This window comes from Physeter macrocephalus, chromosome 19, assembly GCF_002837175.3.
Source record: "Physeter macrocephalus isolate SW-GA chromosome 19, ASM283717v5, whole genome shotgun sequence".
Lineage (NCBI taxonomy): Eukaryota > Metazoa > Chordata > Mammalia > Artiodactyla > Physeteridae > Physeter > Physeter macrocephalus.
This window is the reverse complement of record NC_041232.1, coordinates 48,864,326-48,882,633: the sequence shown is the minus strand read 5'-3', so window position 1 is coordinate 48,882,633 and position 18,308 is coordinate 48,864,326. Positions and strand designations below refer to the sequence as shown.

The following is an 18,308-nucleotide window of genomic DNA, read 5'->3' as shown; positions in this document are numbered from 1 at the left end:
AAAGAGATATGGTACATATATACAATGGAATATTACTCAGACATAAAAAAGAATGAAATCTTGCCATTTTTGACAACATGGATGGACTTAGGATATTATGGTAATTGTGGTGAAGTAAACCAGACAGAGAAAGACAAATACTGTATGATTTTACTTATATGTGGAATCTGAAAAACAAAACAAATGAGCAAACATAACTAAACAGAAACAGAGTCACAGATACAGAGAACAAACAGGTAGTTGCCAGAAGAGGGGGGCAGGGGTGGGAGGAGGAGAGAAACAGGTGAGGGAAATTAAGAGGTACAAACTTTCAGTTGCAAAATAAATGAGTCAAGGTTATGAAATGTACAGTGTGGGGAATATAGTCAATAATTACGTAATATCTTTGTATGATGACATATCATATCTAGACTTATCCTGATGATCATTTTGAAAGGTATAGAAATATTGAATCACTATGTTGTGTACCAGGGACTAACATAATGTTGTAGGTCAATTATACTTCAGAACAAACAAACAAACTCATAGAAAAAGAGGTCAGATTTGTGGTTACCAGAGCGGGGAGGTGGGTGGGGGATTGAATGAAGGAAGTCAAAAGGTACAAACTTCCAGTTATTAGATAAATAAGTAGCAGGGATGTAATGTACAACATGATAAATACAATGAACACTGCTGTACGTTATGTTTGAAATTTAGAAGAGTAACTCCTAAGAGTTCCCTTCACAAGGAAAAATTACATATTGTTTTCTATTTCTTTAATTGTATATCTATCTGAGACGATTCACTAAACTTATTAGGGTAATCATTTCATGATGTATATAAGTCAAATCATTATGCTGTACACCTTAAACTTACACAGCGCTGTATGTCAATTATATCTCAACAAAACTGGAAAAGAAAAAGAATGGAGATAGTTGTAAAAGAGAAATTTTAATATATGCTGAAAAAAACTTTAGGAGGTAACTTCCTGATGTTTCTCAGAAGCAGGTAAATCATAGTGTTCTATGTTTTCTTTCAACACAGGGAGCACCTGAGATCCTACAGACAGGTAACATGGAGAAGATAAATCCAAAGAGGTATGCATCAAGTACATCCCAAAGTCCACCTGTGAACAAAACAGTAACAACAGAAGTTAGATTATTTTAGCAGTTAAAATAATTTTGTAAATAATAGTGTTCCACTAAAATTAAGTCAGATCTTTAAAAACATGTACTGGGACTTGATATGTCCTATCTGTCATTTAGTAGAAGGTAGTGAGAAACAAGGAGAATCCTAATATCGTAGACCACACAGATTCTCGTTTTAAAGTATTCTTTCCCGATAGTCAGCCTATACCTCTTTATTGTTGGACCTATTATTTTCTCCTTCCTGTGTACCCTGAGTTTCCCACAGGAGGGCTTCTTCCTCCTCTGGGCCTCTGACCACTGTCAGGCCGATTTCTGCTCTGTTCCCTGATGTAAAAACCATTTCGTGAAAATAAGGGCAAAACTCAGCATTTTCTATAAGAATGTGTGACGTAAATTAAGTTCTCCAAATTCTCCAGAATAAGGATGGGAGGTCGAAAATGAAGAGTTGTGTAAGTCTACTCAAGGTTTGCCATCGTCAGAGAGAGAAAAACAAATATCATATATTAACACATACCTGTGGAATCTAGAAAAATGGTATAGACTAGGGGTCCCCAACCCCTGGGCCGCGGACCAGTAGCAGTCCGCGGTCTATTAGGAACAGGGCCACACAGCAGGAGGTGAGCAGCAGGTGAGCGAGCAAAGCTTCATCTGCCGCTCCCCATCACTCCCCATCGCTCCCGCTCGCATTACAGCCTGAACCATCCCGGCGTCTCCCATCCCCGTCCATGGAAAAACTGTCTTCCACGAAACCGGTCCCTGGCACCAAAAAGGTTGGGGACTGCTGGTATAAATGATCTTATTTGCAAAGCAGACAGAGAGACATAGACATAGAAAACAAATGTATGGATACTAAGGGGGAAAGGGGGTGGGGTGGGAGGAATTGGGAGATTGGGATTGATACATATATACTATTGATACTATGTATAAAATAGAGAGCTAATGAGGACATTCGGTATAGCACAGGGAACTCTACTTAATGCACTGTGGTGACCTAAATGCGAAGGAAATTAAAAAAAGAGGGGATATATGTATATGTATAGCTGATTCATTTTGCTGTACAGTAGAAACTAACACAATATTGTAAAGCAACTATACTCCAATAAAAACTAATTTAAAAAAAACCCTACAAACAGTAAGAGCTGGAGAGGGCATGGAGAAAGGGAACCCTCCTATGCTATTGGTAAGAATGGAAATTGATAATAGCCACTGTGGAGAACAGTATAGAGGTTCCTTAAAAAACTAAAAATAGAGCTACCAGTATGATCCAGCGGTCCCACTCCTGGGCGTATATCCAGAGAAAGCCATGATTCGAAAGGACATATGCACCCCAAGGTTCATTGCAGCCCTATTTGCAATAGCCAAGACATGGAAGCAACCAAAATGTCCATCAGTACATGAATGGATAAAGGAGATGTGGTCCATATAGACAATGGAGTATTACTCAGCCATAAAAAGGAATGAGATAATGCCATCTGCAGCAACACTGACGGACCTAGAGATGATCATACTAACTGAACTAAGTCAGACAGGGAAAGACAAATATCATAGGATATCACTTATAGATGGAATCTAAAAATTGATACAAATGAACTACTTGACAAAACAGAAACAGACTCACAGACTTAAAAAAGAAACTTATGGTTGAGGGGGAAGCGGGGTGGCGGGGAGGGACAAATTAGGAGGTTGGGATTAACATATACACACTAATATATATATAAAACAGATCATCAACAAGGACCTGCTCTACAGCACAGGGAACTCTACTTGGCACTCTGTAGTAACCTAAATGGGGAAAGAATCAGAAAAAGAATAGATATATGGATATGTATAACGGAATCAAGTTGCTGTCCACCTCAAACAAACACAACATTGTAAGTCAACTCTACGCCAATATAAAATAAAAGCTAAATTAAAAAAAAACAAACAAAAAAAAACGTTTGCCATCAATGCAAGTGAGCCAGTAACAACACTTTGGAGTATGTGATGTGCTCCCAGATCTGTGATAACATCAGTTGGCCACCACCATGTTCCAGGCCCCAAGCTAGGGACTGGGGATAAATTAATTCCTTAATATTTGTGTACATATAGGTGAAGAGCACACAGGAACTCTCTGTACTATCTTTGCAATTTTTCTGTAAATCTAAAATTATTCCAAATTTAAAAAATAAAAAGATTTGTGCACAAGAATTATTGTGATGCTGAGAAATACCACTTCCATGTACCATAGTATTGTGCCCACACATCCTGTCTCCTGGCAACCTGTATGGGGCAGGCTCCAGGTCCCCACGCCCCCATTTGGCACGGCCTGCCAGAGCTGAGCAAACAGACTTGTTGGTATAATACTCAAGCGCAACAGCTCTGCAGACCATACCTATCCATATCCGTAAGGAGAGTTTTGTCAATCAAATACTGTGAAACAAAACTCTGGTTTTGGAGAAACACAGGAAACAATGCAGAACATTTTACCATGAGTTAACTTGCCAGTTTATTACTGGGAAGAGATGAAATGCTTGCATTATTTCTGTTAATTTTCAAGAATTGTTCCATGCAGCCTGATTGCTTATTTGGCTTCCTGGAATTCTTTGCAAACCAAAAGTCCTGACAGAAAGTGCAAGCCCAGAAATAAATGGATGTTCCTAATGAATCAATCTCTTAGAAGTTCAGTTTTTATAATCTGGGATCCACAACAACACTTAGTCATTTTAGCCCTCAAGAAGATGACTTACAAACTTAGTATAGTGAAATTTATTTTCTATGCAGCTACCCTATTCACCATAAGGCATTTTTATTCTTCATGAGCTTTCTATGGCAAAGAAAATAATGATTGAGACAATAGAATTACTTTACTTATTTACTATTTCTCTCTTTTTTTTTTTCCCTTGGCCGCACCGTACAGCATGCGGTATCTTAGTTCGCAGACCAGGGGTGGAACCCGTGCCCCCTGCAGTGCAAGCAGAGTCTTAAGCACTGGACTACCAGGAAAGTCTCCCTTTTTTTTTTTTTAACTATTTCTTATCTATACTCCATATCTCTTCAACAAGATTTGAAAGCATCCAAAATACATGTAATAAAAATAGTGAGGAAATGAATGGAAAAGAAAAATAAGACAGTGTCGCGGATAAGGTCTGAACCTTGATAGTAGCCCATCAGCCTTACAATGTTCTCCCACTTCTAAAAATTACTCAGCACTATTAAGGATTAGTTCTGGTGTAGACAATGCATCATGAACTTAAAATGGGGTGTCATTTTTAGCAATCATGCTTACCTTTCTCTCTCGCCTCTCAGAAAGCTTTTGGAAAACATTTCGGTTTCTCTGCCCAGTTTGCTGATCGATGCAAATCATCTGGCATCTGTGACAAGGTCCCAAAACCTGGGAGGTGAGAAGGGAAAAGACAGCGTTGCCATGGAAGTGACCAGACTGTCACACTCTGCAGGGAGGAATCTGGGTCCAGGAGGAATCGTTGTAAACAGCCAATTTCAGACTCACAGAGAAATACTCAAACTGCACGGAGCCAGGAAGTGCCACCTCTTCCCAATGCCCGCTAGGGAATCACCCACATTCGTTTATCAGCTTAAAGGCTACTGCATCAGGGCTTTGAAGAAAACGAAGAGTGGTTGTGACTCACAGGTAGTTACCAGGGAATGTTGGGCTTCCTCCAGGGAAGAAAAGAACTGATTGGAGGGCATACTGGGAGAAGATGAACAGCCACACACCCTGCGCTGCTTTCGTGGCCACAGATCGCTCGAGACTGCAAGACTGCAGCAAGTAGCTCACGCAATCACACGCGCCCCTGTGAAACACACTCGCTGAGAGCTGAGAGCTGCTGGCTTTCTTTCTCTTTTTTAATTACTCCACAATACATAATGGACATTGTTCGGTGTCCGTTCACAGACAGCTACCTCATCCCCGGATTTTGCAGTTTTCACCATGGCCTGGCATTCCCATGGGTTGATGCACTTAGCTCTTCTCCTTTGAAGCCATGTGCCTAATTTCTAATGCTTTGCTGTAATCAATAATTTTGCAATAAAGGTCTTAATTCACATAACTCTCTTTCCTGTTTGAATTTTTCTTTAGGCTAAATCTCCCAAAAGGAGATTATAAAGTCAACAGGTATAAACCTTTTATGACTTGATGATATCCAGTGAAAAATTGCTTTCCAAAAGAGATGTGTTAGATCTTTCCACATTGCAACTGCTTCAGCACTGAGTATTATCACCAACAAACATCTCTTAAGCATTTACTTAAAAAAATTTTTTAATTGAAGTATAGTTGATTTACAATGTCTCAGGTACACAGCAAAGTGATCTGAAAAAAGAATATAAATTATATAAATATATATATAATATTTATATTTATATAATATATATTTATATAAATTTATAATTTATATAAATATAATATTTATATATAATATAATAAGAATATATAATATAAATATATTCTTTTTACAGATTCTTTTCCATTATAGGTTATTGCAAGATATCGAGTATAGTTCCCTGTGCTATACAGTAAGACCTTGTTGTTTATTTTATATATATTAGCATGTATCTGTTAATACCAGATTCCTAATTTAGCATTTACTTTTTGAAAGGCACAGTATTAACTATAGCTTATACTTTTTAATGCCTGCACAGGATGACATTGTATGGATGTAGTGTTACTTTATTTAATCAACTTCCCTTTTATGGAGACACAGATGTAGAAAACAAACATATGGATACCAAGGGGAAAGGGGGGCGGGTGGGAGGAATTGGGAGTTTGGGATTGACATATATACATTATTGATACTATGTATAAAATAGATAACTAATGAGAACATACTATACAGCACAGGGAACTCTACTTAATGCACCGTGGTGACCTAAATGGGAAGGAAATCCAAAAAAGAGGGGATATATGTGTAAACATATGGATACCAAGGGGAAAGGGGGGCGGGTGGGAGGAATTGGGAGTTTGGGATTGACATATATACATTATTGATACTATGTATAAAATAGATAACTAATGAGAACATACTACAGCACAGGGAACTCTATACTTAATGCACCGTGGTGACCTAAATGAAGGAAAACCACAAAAAAGGGGATATATGTGTATGTATAGCTGATTCATTTTACTGTACAGTAGAAACTAACATAATATTGTAAAGCAACTATACTTCAATAAAAATTAATTTTATAAAACTTCCCTTTTAGGGATATTTAGGATGTTCTCCAATTTTTCATATTTATAAAGTATTGCAATGAGTAATTTTGTAATATATCTTTACATATTTGTAAGAGTATTTTTTTTTTTTTTTTTTTTTTTTTACGGTACGCGGGCCTCTCACTGTTGTGGCCTCTCCCGTTGCGGAGCACAGGCTCCGGACGCGCAGGCTCAGCGGCCATGGCTCACGGGCCCAGCCGCTCCGTGGCATGTGGGATCTTCCCGGACCAGGGCACGAACCCGTGTCCCCTGCATCAGCAGGCGGACTCTCAACCACTGCGCCACCAGGAAAGCCCTGTAAGAGTATTTTTTATGGGATAGATTTCTATGAGTGAAATTATTGGGTCAAAGGGCATGCATATTTTAACTTTCATTAATTGATGTTTATTAGCTATCATGACCTGAAGAAAGCAAAGCATCTCAGAAAGGTTTTTTTAGAGTCCTTCTTGTATTCATGTACCCAGGTACCTTACAACTTACTTGTTACAGGTAAGTTTCTGACAGTGATCCTAGTCTAGTTGTAGTGCTTTCTCTTTTCCTTCTTTTCTTCCTTTATTACTCCCTCTCTCCATCTATCATAAACTTAGTGCCTACTCTGTACCAGGCAGGATGTGTAAGAGCAGGTGCTTTTTTTTTAACATCTTTATTGGAGTATAATTGCTTTACAATGGTGTGTTAGTTTCTGCTGTATAACAAAGTGAATCAGTTATACATATACATATGTTCCCATATCTCTTCCCTCTTGCATCTCCCTGCCTATCCCACCCCTCTAGGTGGTCAAAAAGCACTGAGCTGATCTCCCTGTGCTATGCGGCTGCTTCCCACTAGCTATCTATTTTACGTTTGGTAGTGTATATATGTCCATGCCACTCTCTGTCACAGCTTACCCTTCCCCCTCCCCATATCCTCAAATCCATTCTCTAGTAGGTCTGTGTCTTTATTCCCGTCTTACCCCTAGGTTCTTCATGACCTTTTTCTTTTTTTCTTAGATTCCATATATATGTGTTAGCATATGGTATTTGTTTTTCTCTTTCTGACTTACTTCACTCTGTATGACAGACTCTATAATCATTAGAGAAATGCAAATCAAAACCACAATGAGATATCATCTCACACCGGTCAGAATGGCCATCATCAAAAAATCTAGAAAGAGTAAATGCTGGAGAGGGTGTGGAGAAAAGGGAACACCCTTGCACTGTTGGTGGGAATGCAAATTGATACAGCCACTATGGAGAACAGTATGAAAGTTCCTTAAAAAACTAAAAATAGAATTACCATATGACCCAGCAATCCCACTACTGGGCATATACACTGAGAGCAGGTGCTTTTATAGCATGGCAGGGACACAGCAACAGAAAATGAGGAAGAGTCAGCCGGGATGGAGAAATGAGTGGAATGACAGAAGGCTGGTGCCAGAGAGGTCTGTGGAAGAGAAAAGAGATAATTCTTTCAAGGGGGAGCAGCTTCCAGGATAAGAGAAAGTTTGGAGAGTTAAATGGATAACAAAGATCTTTCGGACATCTTTTTCTTCTATTGGTGCCACGCAGTTTATCCCTACCCCAAACCCCAGACCTCTGAAATCCTTCATTAAGGGTTAAATTATTGTTTACTTCTTTCCTGGAAGTTAGCGTGATGTTCCATTTGAGTGCTGTAGCCCTATTACAATCAGTTTATATACAACTGGCTAATTACTGTTATTAAGATAATTTCATTCCCCACTGAAGAACTGGGCACATTCTGTGCAGATGACCCTTCCTTCTGTCCCCAGCTATTCCATAGCTTTCCTGCCCATTCATTCCATCAGCAGTTTGGAGCACTTATTCTGGGTAAGGACTGTCCTAGACCCCAGAGGAACAGCAGGGACTAAACAGACTTGGTCCCCACCCTCGTATGCTCTGAAGAAATAAGGAGACACTGTGCAGAGTGTGACCTTGTGGTGGGTCAGGAACAGCCTTTCCAAGGAGGTAACATCTGAGCTGAGACCCTGTAGGAGCTGGAGGAAAAGTGCTCCAGGTGGAATGGACAGCAGGGCTAAGGTGCTAAGGCAGGAAGCTTGGCTTGTTTAGGGAATGGAGAGAAGGTCTGCAGGACAGGCAGAGGGGGAGGGGTGATGAGCTCGGGGAGATGGGAGAGGCTGGGGGGTCAGGTCTCGGGGGCCTTATCTGCCCTAAGGAGGAATGTAGATGTTAGCTGAAGACTTCAGGTTTGGGGAGCCCAAAGCCTGGGGAGGGAGGGCATCCTGGAGGCTTTGCCTCTAACTGCAAGCTCCTCCCCAGCTGCTAACGAGGCCAGAAGCGAGAGAGCATGGGGAGAAGGTACAGCCACCACGGGCACTGAAGGACCATGAGGCACCTGGGTCCTCCTCCACAAGCTCCAGATAGCGAGAAAATCCAGCAAGTTTCAGGAGGAGGACGTTCTCATAGACACAAGCATTCCAAGAAACAGAGTTGAAGCCTAGACACGGCGACAAAGTTTGTACCTTCATCACCTGTACATTCTCTCTTCCCCACGTGAAACTGCTGCCCTCCTCAGAGGAAGGAGGAATGGATCATTCCAAGGGGCACCCCAGGATGCAGATGTTACATACCATCCTGCTGAGATTTTGTGGGTAAGAGTCAACGCCTGGGGGGGAAGGGGCGGCACGTGATGGGGCATGGGATTCCCTGCTACCTGCTACCATCCCGGCCTAGGACTGAGGTCAATCCCCATTGGCAACCCTTGAGGAAGGATAATAAACTTCTGGGAACTTACCTGGAAATGCAAGGAACCAACTGAAATTTCATCCCATTTCTCTTCTTCAAAAGCCCTTGTTCCATTGGTAATAATATTGGCACGGAAACGTGAGATGAGATTGTTCACTGGCAATAATTCTTCCTTTCCATTCTCATCACTGTTTAAGATGTACCAGAAAGAGAAAAGGTGGGGAAGGGTGGATAACTGCACTATTGTAATAATTCAACACTTCTACCACTCGATGCCTGAGTTCATCAATTGTACTCTGGCCTGAGGCTTAGAGGATCAGAACAAGCTTTTATCATGAGTGCAAGGCCAAGAGACACACATCTGTTGGACAGACCTCCATGATCTCCCTGGAATATGGTCCCATCTCCATGGAGAAGCCCGCAAGAGGCAGTGCAATGGGTGAGTAGATCTTTGCTGAAGAGATGAAGAACTTTGGAAACCAAGTGAACTGGGATCGAGTGAATAAACTTATGAGAAAATACCAATTCTACAGAGTCAGGACAAGGCATTTAAAGACTGTCCACAGGCTTAATTATCAAGAACCTAAAACGTATCAAGAGCTCACACTCTTTTTGGCTATTAGAACATCATAAAGCAACATAGAGTATACATGGGAGGTTTTAATATTTATTTCCTATAGAGGAACGATTGGTGGTTGCCAGGGGTGGGGGGAAGGGTGGGCAAAATGGGTGAAAGGGGTCAAAAGGTACAAAACTTCCAGTTATAAAATAAACAAGTCATGGGGATGTAATGTATAGCATGGCAACTATAATTAATAATACTGCATTGTCTGAAAAACGATTGTATTGCATATTTAAAAGGTGCCAAGAGAATAAATCTTAAGTACTCATCACAAGAAAAAAATTTTGCGCGACTTCCCTGGTGGTGCAGTGGTTAAGAATCCACCTGCCAGTGCAGGGGAAGCGGGTTCAATCCCTGGTCCCGGAAGATCCCACATGCCCTGAAGCAACTAAGCCCATGCGCCACAACTACTGAGCCTGCACTCTAGAGCCCGCGAGTCACAACTACTGAGCCCACATGCCACAACTACTGAAGCCCATGTGACTAGAGCCCGTGTTCCGCAACAAAGACAAGTCACTGCAATGAGAAGCCTGACTGAGCACCATAACAGAGCAGCCCCCGCTCTCCGCAACTAGAGAAAGCCTGCGCATAGCAATGAAGACCCAACACAGACAGAAATAAATAAATAAATAAATAAATAAATTTATTTTAAAAAGAAAAAGAAATAAACAATCTTAAAAAAAAATTTCCAGCTATGTGCGATGACAGATGTTTACTAGACTTACTGTGATCATTTCTCAGTATATACAAATATAGAATCATGTTGTACACCTAAACTAATATAATGTTGCATGTCAATTGTATCTCGATTAAAAATTGTATTTCCTAGCTTCCATCCCGTTTGCAGTTTTAACTAAGCATATGCTATTTTTGTAATTCTTGTTTAAAATTTTTGTTTATTAGCACAGTTACCATAAAACAGCTCCCTGCACCTCCATGCACCCCCTCCCCTAAGGTAAAAAAGCACTGAAAAAGCATCTGAAAACTTCAACAGAGGAACACACTGTATGATCCCATTAAATTGAGTTTAAGAAAAGGTGAAACTATCTAGGGTGAAAGAAGGCATAATAGTGGCAACCTTCAGTGGGGTTGACTAAGAAGGGACATGAGGAAGGGGTCTAGGGTTCTAGAAATGTTCTCTACTTGATCTGAATGGCGGTTACGTGGGTATATACATCTGTAAACATTCACTAAACTAAGTACTTATGATTTTTGCACTTTGTTGTACTTTAATAAAAATTTTTGAAGTTTGTAGGGAGGGAAATCCTTGAGCATGACTGGAATTTGCCCTGGAGACAGAACTGAAAGACGCTGGGGGAGAGTAAGGGGTCCCATGTCTGTATCTTAAAGCCCCTGGCATGTGAAAAGCCAGGGACCAGGATACCCAAGTCCAGCTTTGCCACTAATTATGTGCAACACCCACAATCGATGAGGACTGCAGGGTCCTTGTGGGAAATGAGAGGGTTAGCACTTTCCAGTCCTAAAATCCTTTGCTTCTGGATTTACCCTCCAGGTTATAAACAAACAAACAAACAAAAACTCCCTTTGTGCTTTGTAATAGGGAAAGTTTTATGTCCAAAAGCTACCATGGCCAGCATGGAGACAATATCATCCATCAAATTTGAAAACAGAACCAGGGACGCTCACTATGTACTAACCACAGGCTGTTTCTCTTACCTTTGACCACCTGGCCTTCCTACCTCCTGCTTGTCAGCCCTGCACTAAACCAGGACTGCAGGAACCAGGGCTGCAGCGAGCCTGTCCCCACCTCCTCTCTTTCCACACCAAGAATCCCAGAAAACTGCAGACCTGCTCCATCCAGGGCCCAGGGTACCTGAGGAAGGGGGTCACTCAGTACCGGGAAAACTCAGTGAACGCCCAGGGACCAGGCATCACACTTCAGCTCCAAAGAGGGTAGCCTGGACCTCGGCAAGGGAACACTGTTGTGTGTTTTTGCCAATGACTATAAACAGGAATTACTACAAACAGTCCATTTTTGTAGTTTTTATTAAGCTATATGTGTACATGTTTGTGCATGTGCACACATGTGCCCAGGACCACAGGGCACGTGAGCATCACAGGAGCCCCGGCTCATGGCGTTGACAGGTGTGGACCACGAATGATCTGCTGGTCCCAACGCTTACGTAAGAGCTGGGTGATTTTTCTTTTTTGCCCCAACTGTCTGATTACCTTGGGACTTCAATTTCCTCTGAAGGACAGTGAGGAGGCTTGAACCAACCAAGACCCTTTCTAGAGCTGACCTTTCCAGGACCCTTGGGAGATCCCTGGGTGGGAGTGAGCAGGCAAGGGTACTAGTTCTGTCGAATGATACAAACAAATAGTATCTACAATTACAACTTTAAAAGCTTTCATAACCACTCTTCTTTTCACTCAAAGTGACTGTGGAAGTAATGCAAGACTCCTAGGTGCCAGGGAACAGTGGGAGAGTGGGCAACAAAAGTGGGTCCAAAGGCTGGTAATTACATTCAACTAAATGTTTAAGAATTGAAATGATTAAAAATGAGAGTTGGGATTCTCCACTAAGCATCTTGAGGGCATCAAGAAGGACACTGGAAGATAAAAGAGAACCCTCTAAAAGATTAAAGGAAACTGGCCTAAAAAGTTCTGTGACTTCTCTGGGCCTCAGTTTCTCAATGAAGGGTCTGGACTCATGATTCTCAGATCTTTTCTCCCCAGGGAGGTGACCAGCTCACTCCCAGGGGCAAGTAGTTACACCTGTCTGCTGTTCCCAAGGTAAATAGCAAATAGTACAGGGATCTTACCTGGTGCTTAATTGCCGCTGAAGTTCCAAAACACTGGATCGGTTTATCAGCAGATACTGTGCCTCATTCACCAGAGAGAGGGTGGCTGTTGTACAAGCAGACTGATCTAAAAGTGATGGAGTATTTAAAAGAAGAGTTGCTGGAGAGGGAAACAACCTAAGTGTCCACTGATGCATAAATGGTTAAGGAAATGTGGTATACATACACAGTGAAATATTATTCAGCCATAAAAAAAATGAAATCTCGGGCTTCCCTGGTGGCGCGGTGGTTGAGAGTCCGCCTGCTGATGCAGGGGACATGGGTTCGTGCCCCGGTCCGGGAAGATCCCACATGCCGCGGAGCGGCTGGGCCCATGAGCCATGGCCACAATAGTGAGAGGCCCGCGTACCGCAAAAAAAAAAGAAAAAAAAGAAAGAAATCTCGCCATTTAACGACAACATGGATGGACCTTGAGGGTATTATGCTAAGTGAAAAGTCAGATGGAGAAAGACATATACTGTATAATCTCACTTAGATATGGAATCTAAAACAAAACAAAACAAGCTCATAGATCCAGAGGACAGATTGGTGGTTGCCAGAGGCGGGGGGGTGAGGCGGTGGTGGGGTTGGGGGGGTGGCGAAATGGGTGAAGGTCAAAAGGTACGAACTTCCACTTATAAAATAAATAAGTCCTGGGGATGTAATGTCTAGTGTGGTGACTACAGTTAATAATACTGTATTGCATATTTGGAAGTTCTCATCATAAGAAAAAAATTTGTAACTGTGTGATGATGGATATTAACTGGATTTATCGTGATGATCATTTTGCAATATCTACAAATGTCAAATCATTATGTTGTACGCCTGAAACTAATATAATGTTGTATGTCAATTATACCTAAATTTAAAAATTAAGATAAAATAAATTAGAAAAGAAGAGTTGCTTCCTTGGAATGCAAATGAATCATGCTTCCATTGACTTGCATTTTTTAAATTTAATTTTTATCTTATAGTAGAGTATAGTTGATTTACAATGTTGTGTTAGTTTCTAAGCAAAGTGATTCAGCTATACATATACATATATTCATTCTTTTTCAGATTCTTTTCCCATATAGGTTATTAAAGAATATTGAGTAGAATCCCTGGCCTGGTTAGTACTTGGATGGAAGACTAGCATTTTCAAATATTAGGGACTAAAGAGAAGGAAATGGTGCCCTGGAAATAAAAAGTGTTCTAAGCATGGCTCAAACTTCTCAAAAACAGAAAGAACATAAGCTCCTAGAATATTCTGTTGATAATCTGGAAAAAAAATAATAAAATGCTGAAGTTAAATTGTTCCAGCAAAGGAAACTTGGAGGCAACACTTAGAGGAGGAGAGATGGGGCTGTAGGGCGGAGGTGAGGAAGTGGCGGGGCGGGGGGGGCGCCCTTCCCCAAGCAAGAAGAAGGGCCTTGATGAGGGTCACAGGCCCAGGGAGATCTTCTGAATCTGGTCAGTGAATCTAGTCAGGGAGAAGCTGGGTTCTGCCCTTGGGCAAGTGTGTAATAGTGACTTTAGAAATAAATAATACAAGTTTTAAAACTACTGAAAAGAAAAAAAAAAAAAAAAAAGAGTGGAAGAAAATATCAAGGGCCTCCAGAACTACTGCAGCCCATCACCCAGCTTCCAGCTCCCACCTTTTGGGCATGCCATAGCTGTCGTTATACAAGATGTTGATAATAAAGGCTGGCCGGGCCAAAACCTAGTGAGCTGTCTCTGAACTAGGCCTGTGGACCCCAGAGTACCCGAGAATGGACACTTCCAAGAGAATCGCTTACAGATTCTCTACTTCCATGTCTTCTTTGCTAAAATGGCTCTGTCAGAGCAGTGAGGTACAATCCCAGGCCCTTCCACAAAAGGCCCTTCTCACCCTTCACAGGGCAAAGGCTGCACCTCTCCTATGGCACATTGCCCCTGGGGGCTAAAAATCTCCAGGGTGGAAAACAAAAGACCAGTTCAAAACCCTGGGGTCTGTGCTGAGAAAATAAAAGTCTCTCAAGCTTGGGTGACTGATCCTCCTGTAGGTCAGATGGGTTCCAATTCTTTGCTAACCACAAAACTGCCGGAACTAATTAAGTTGTCAAGTGACAGATGATTAAAGTCATCTTGATGTTAGATCCCTGTGCCTCAGAAGAAAGGTTTGAGTGACAGCACGTTAACCAAACACCTTCATCCCCAGCTGTTTATTGACTTAAATAAGATTCTTCAGAAGAGAACCAGTGCTGAACACCAGCTATTCTGATCATACGTGACAGTCATTCATGGACATGGGAATTAATCACAGGTGGCCAGTCATCTCATTAAGAGATTCATTTTCCACTATTTTTCTCTTTATGTTTAATAACTATTTTTCAAAATTTATAATATACTTTTGTTGCTTTGATCAACTGTGTACTATTAAAAACTATGATAAGAACTCAACCTAGGAAAAATTTCCTAACACTGAGAACTCTACAATCACAGGAAACTTTAAAAAATTTTATACATTTCAATTTATAAATAATTTTAGTTTCAGATAAATATGATAGGGTGATCAAGGAAAGATTTTCAAGCATAAAATATATAACAGTAAGATAAAATTCCTTCAAGGAAGTGGAATGGAAATACAAGTTGAAGAAAGAAAATGAAAGAAAGAAAATTCCTGTACATTAAAAACAGTTTGTTTATACACATATTTTTAAATTAATACTCATAAGACTCAAATCACTATGGTATTGAGACTTCACTGGCTTATATTTAAAAGGGCAATGTACAAGTTTTAATTTTAAATGACTACAGGCATACATTGTTTTATTGCATTTCACTTTATCGTGCCTCGCAAGTACCTCACAGGTATTAAGTTTTTTACAAATTGAATGTTTGTGGCAACCCTGCATCGAGCAAGTCTATTGCGCCATTGTTGCAGCTGCATTTGTTCACTTCATATCTCTGTGTTGCATTTTGGTAGTTCTCACAATATTTCAGACTTTTTCATTATTGTATTTGTTATAGTGATCTGTGATCAGCGATCTTTGATGTTACTATGACTTGCTGAAGGCTCAGATGATGGTTAGAGTTTTTTAGCAAGAAAGTATTTTTAATTAAGTTATGCACACTGATTTTTAGACATAATGCTATTACATACTTAATAGATTACAATAGAGTGTAAACATAACTTTTATACGCACTGGGAAACCAAAAAACTTGTGTGACTTGCTTTATTGTAGTGGTCTGGAACCGAACCCTCAGTATCTCCAAAGTAGGCCTGTATATTTGCAATATGCTGGAAATCACATCCTTTGCAACTATTTTTTTTTTTTAATTTAGATGACAACGTAAAGAGGTAGTGTAGCTTTAAAAAATTTCTTCTAAGGTGTACCAACACAAAAATGTTCAAAGGCCTAGACCTAGACCATCAGAGACCTCTCCACGATAAATGGCATCCTTGAAGTATAATATTCACAAGCTGACACTCCTGATCCTGTATCGAGCAGCCAACAGATTCACTCTGCTCCCACCTTTGCCTACCCAGGCCCCATATCCCACTAGGACAGTCACTGCCGCCTCCTGCCTGGCCTCTTTGCTTCCTTCATTTCCCTCTCCCTTGCAGCCTCCACATCTCACCAGGGGTGTCTTTCTAATGCAAGCTGCATCATGAAACTCCCCAGGGTAGAATTCTTCAATTCTTCAACCTGAAGACAGTGCTTACTTACTCCTCAGCAGCACATTCATCTCTTCTCCCCAGCTCTGCCCCATCACTCCCCTACCCATGTCCAACCCTCCTAAACCCTTCTCTGAACCCATGAAATGCCAAGCTCTGCTTGGAACAGCTCTGCTGTTCCTCAGTAATCTTCTTGCCTCTCTCTGCCTGGAACACTTCTACGCTCCTGTTAAGATGCAGCGCCAAACTCACCTCTTCCCTGAAGCCCTCCATGACTCACTCCAGGTGTAGATTTACAAGCCAGTCTCCTGGGAGCTAGTGACTAAGCCAGGTCATTCCTGCACAAACCAGTAATGTGGCAACTCTCCAGTCCGTTCATTTATTCATCTGGTATTTACTGAGCAACTACTATGTGCCAGGTCTGTTCTAAGCCCTGAACTAAGCAGAGAAAAATCCCTCCTCCACAGAGCTTATGATCTAACAGAGGGAAGACAGAACATAAACAGGATAACTGAGTCAAATGCATGGCCTATAGGATGTGAAAAGTGCCACAGAGAAAAATAAAACAGGGAATGAGCTGGAGGTTCATGTAGGGGCCCTGGTTCTAAGGAGGGCAGCCAGGCAAGGCTCCCCCGAGAAGGCGACATTTGAGCAGACACCTGAAAACTTTCTCTTCCTATATGGTACTGTTAGCTCAAAGTACTTTCTTCTCTGCTGTCTCATTTTATGCTCACAACAGCTTATGGCAGGAAAAACTGTCAAAACCCTTAAATCTAAGTAGATGACATGCTGTCACAATGTTCTGCCGTCGAGTTCTACAGAAGTTCAACACCATGAGGTTCAAGGATTTGCCAAGGTCTCAACAACTACTTGGTGTCAGGGCCAAGACTAGAAATCCAGATTTTCTTAGTATACAGCAAGCTACCAATGTTTTTCTTTAACAAAACTTAATTGTGCTTCTAAACATGCAGGACTGAGGCAGAGAGCTTGAGCAGAGGCTGCAAGCCCCCCTCAGCCTCCTCGGGCACATCCTGGAGACCACACACGGGTCCTGCTGACCTGGGGGCCACCACAGCACCTTTCTGCCAGAGGCTGACCACCCCTACTTTCTGTTCATGAGCACGTTGCCCTGTCAATCCATTTTGTGGGCTGATTTTTGCATCTGCAAGGGTAAATCCAAGTGCCTGTCCCCTAAGAAGCAATCTGAAATGTGATACCTTTGCCTCGTTTCTTCTTTGCATTTCTTTGAAAGTCTGAACTTTGTTTGATCAAATGATATGGACGGCCAAAAAACTTTGACAACCAGCTTGAAATTTTTTCTCCACAATCATAAGTATTTACCCTGGCAGAAAAAAAAAAAAAAAAAAAGGAAAGATGTTATATAGTATTCCTTTAAATAATTGAAATAGCCGAAAGTTATGTAATATAATATTATATAATTAATATAATATAATATATAATATAAAAACATGAAGCCCCCAACAAGACAGAAATCTAAAGTGACAAGTGTGCTTAGGAAGTTGCAATAAGATTTCCAAGGCACGGGAAGGCCTGGGATCTGGAGCTTACGCAAAGCTTTCAGATCAAATTAAAAGCTTTAGAAATTTGAAAGACTTTGTTTATATTACTTACAGCCACAGGGAACCACAAAGCTTGGAATTTAAGAGCTTCCAGAGCATTATTTTGCTTTAAGAACCTCTGGAACCCAGACCCGTGTCCTGGTTTTTTTACTATAGGCCTGACTGGAATATCTTCTCTCACGGCCACACTGTAGGGACCGACGTGTTTGGTTTCTGAAAAGAACACTATGGCCATAAGTCACCGATATAAGTACATTTTTTGATCTGGTTTTTTAAAACTCTTCAAACTTCTAGAATTTTTAAATAGAATTTTAAATTTTTAAAAAATTATAATCCACACATCACCAGAACTAATAATGCAAAATTGCTGATAACTTACATTGGGATTACAAGATAGATATTACTGAAAACTTATCCTTAATTTTTACTGGGAAAAATAGCTGCCTTTAGGATCCAGAAAGGAAAGGGAAGAATGAAACCTTGCTTTTTTTTTTTTTTTTTTTTTGCGGTACGCGGGCCTCTCACTGTTGTGGCCTCTCCCATTGCGGAGCACAGGCTCCGGACGCGCAGGCTCAGCGGCCATGGCTCACGGGCCCAGCCGCTCCGCGGCATGTGGGATCTTCCCGGACC

General features: G+C 41.1%; 1 protein-coding gene across 1 annotated transcript in view; it reads right to left on the bottom strand.

Moving 5' to 3' along the window:
- Positions 1–911: 911 nt before the first annotated feature.
- MOCOS (molybdenum cofactor sulfurase) overlaps positions 912–18,308 on the bottom strand; it is a 57,692-nt gene continuing 40,295 nt past the window's right edge. The window contains exons 11-15 of the mRNA XM_024120497.2: positions 17,316–17,440; positions 12,441–12,546; positions 9,085–9,223; positions 4,393–4,497; positions 912–1,105 (exon numbers count right to left, since the gene is read on the bottom strand). Of these exons, the coding sequence (XP_023976265.1) occupies positions 953–1,105; positions 4,393–4,497; positions 9,085–9,223; positions 12,441–12,546; positions 17,316–17,440 (628 nt within the window). The 3' untranslated portion in view covers positions 912–952. The remainder of the gene's footprint in view (positions 1,106–4,392; positions 4,498–9,084; positions 9,224–12,440; positions 12,547–17,315; positions 17,441–18,308) is intronic.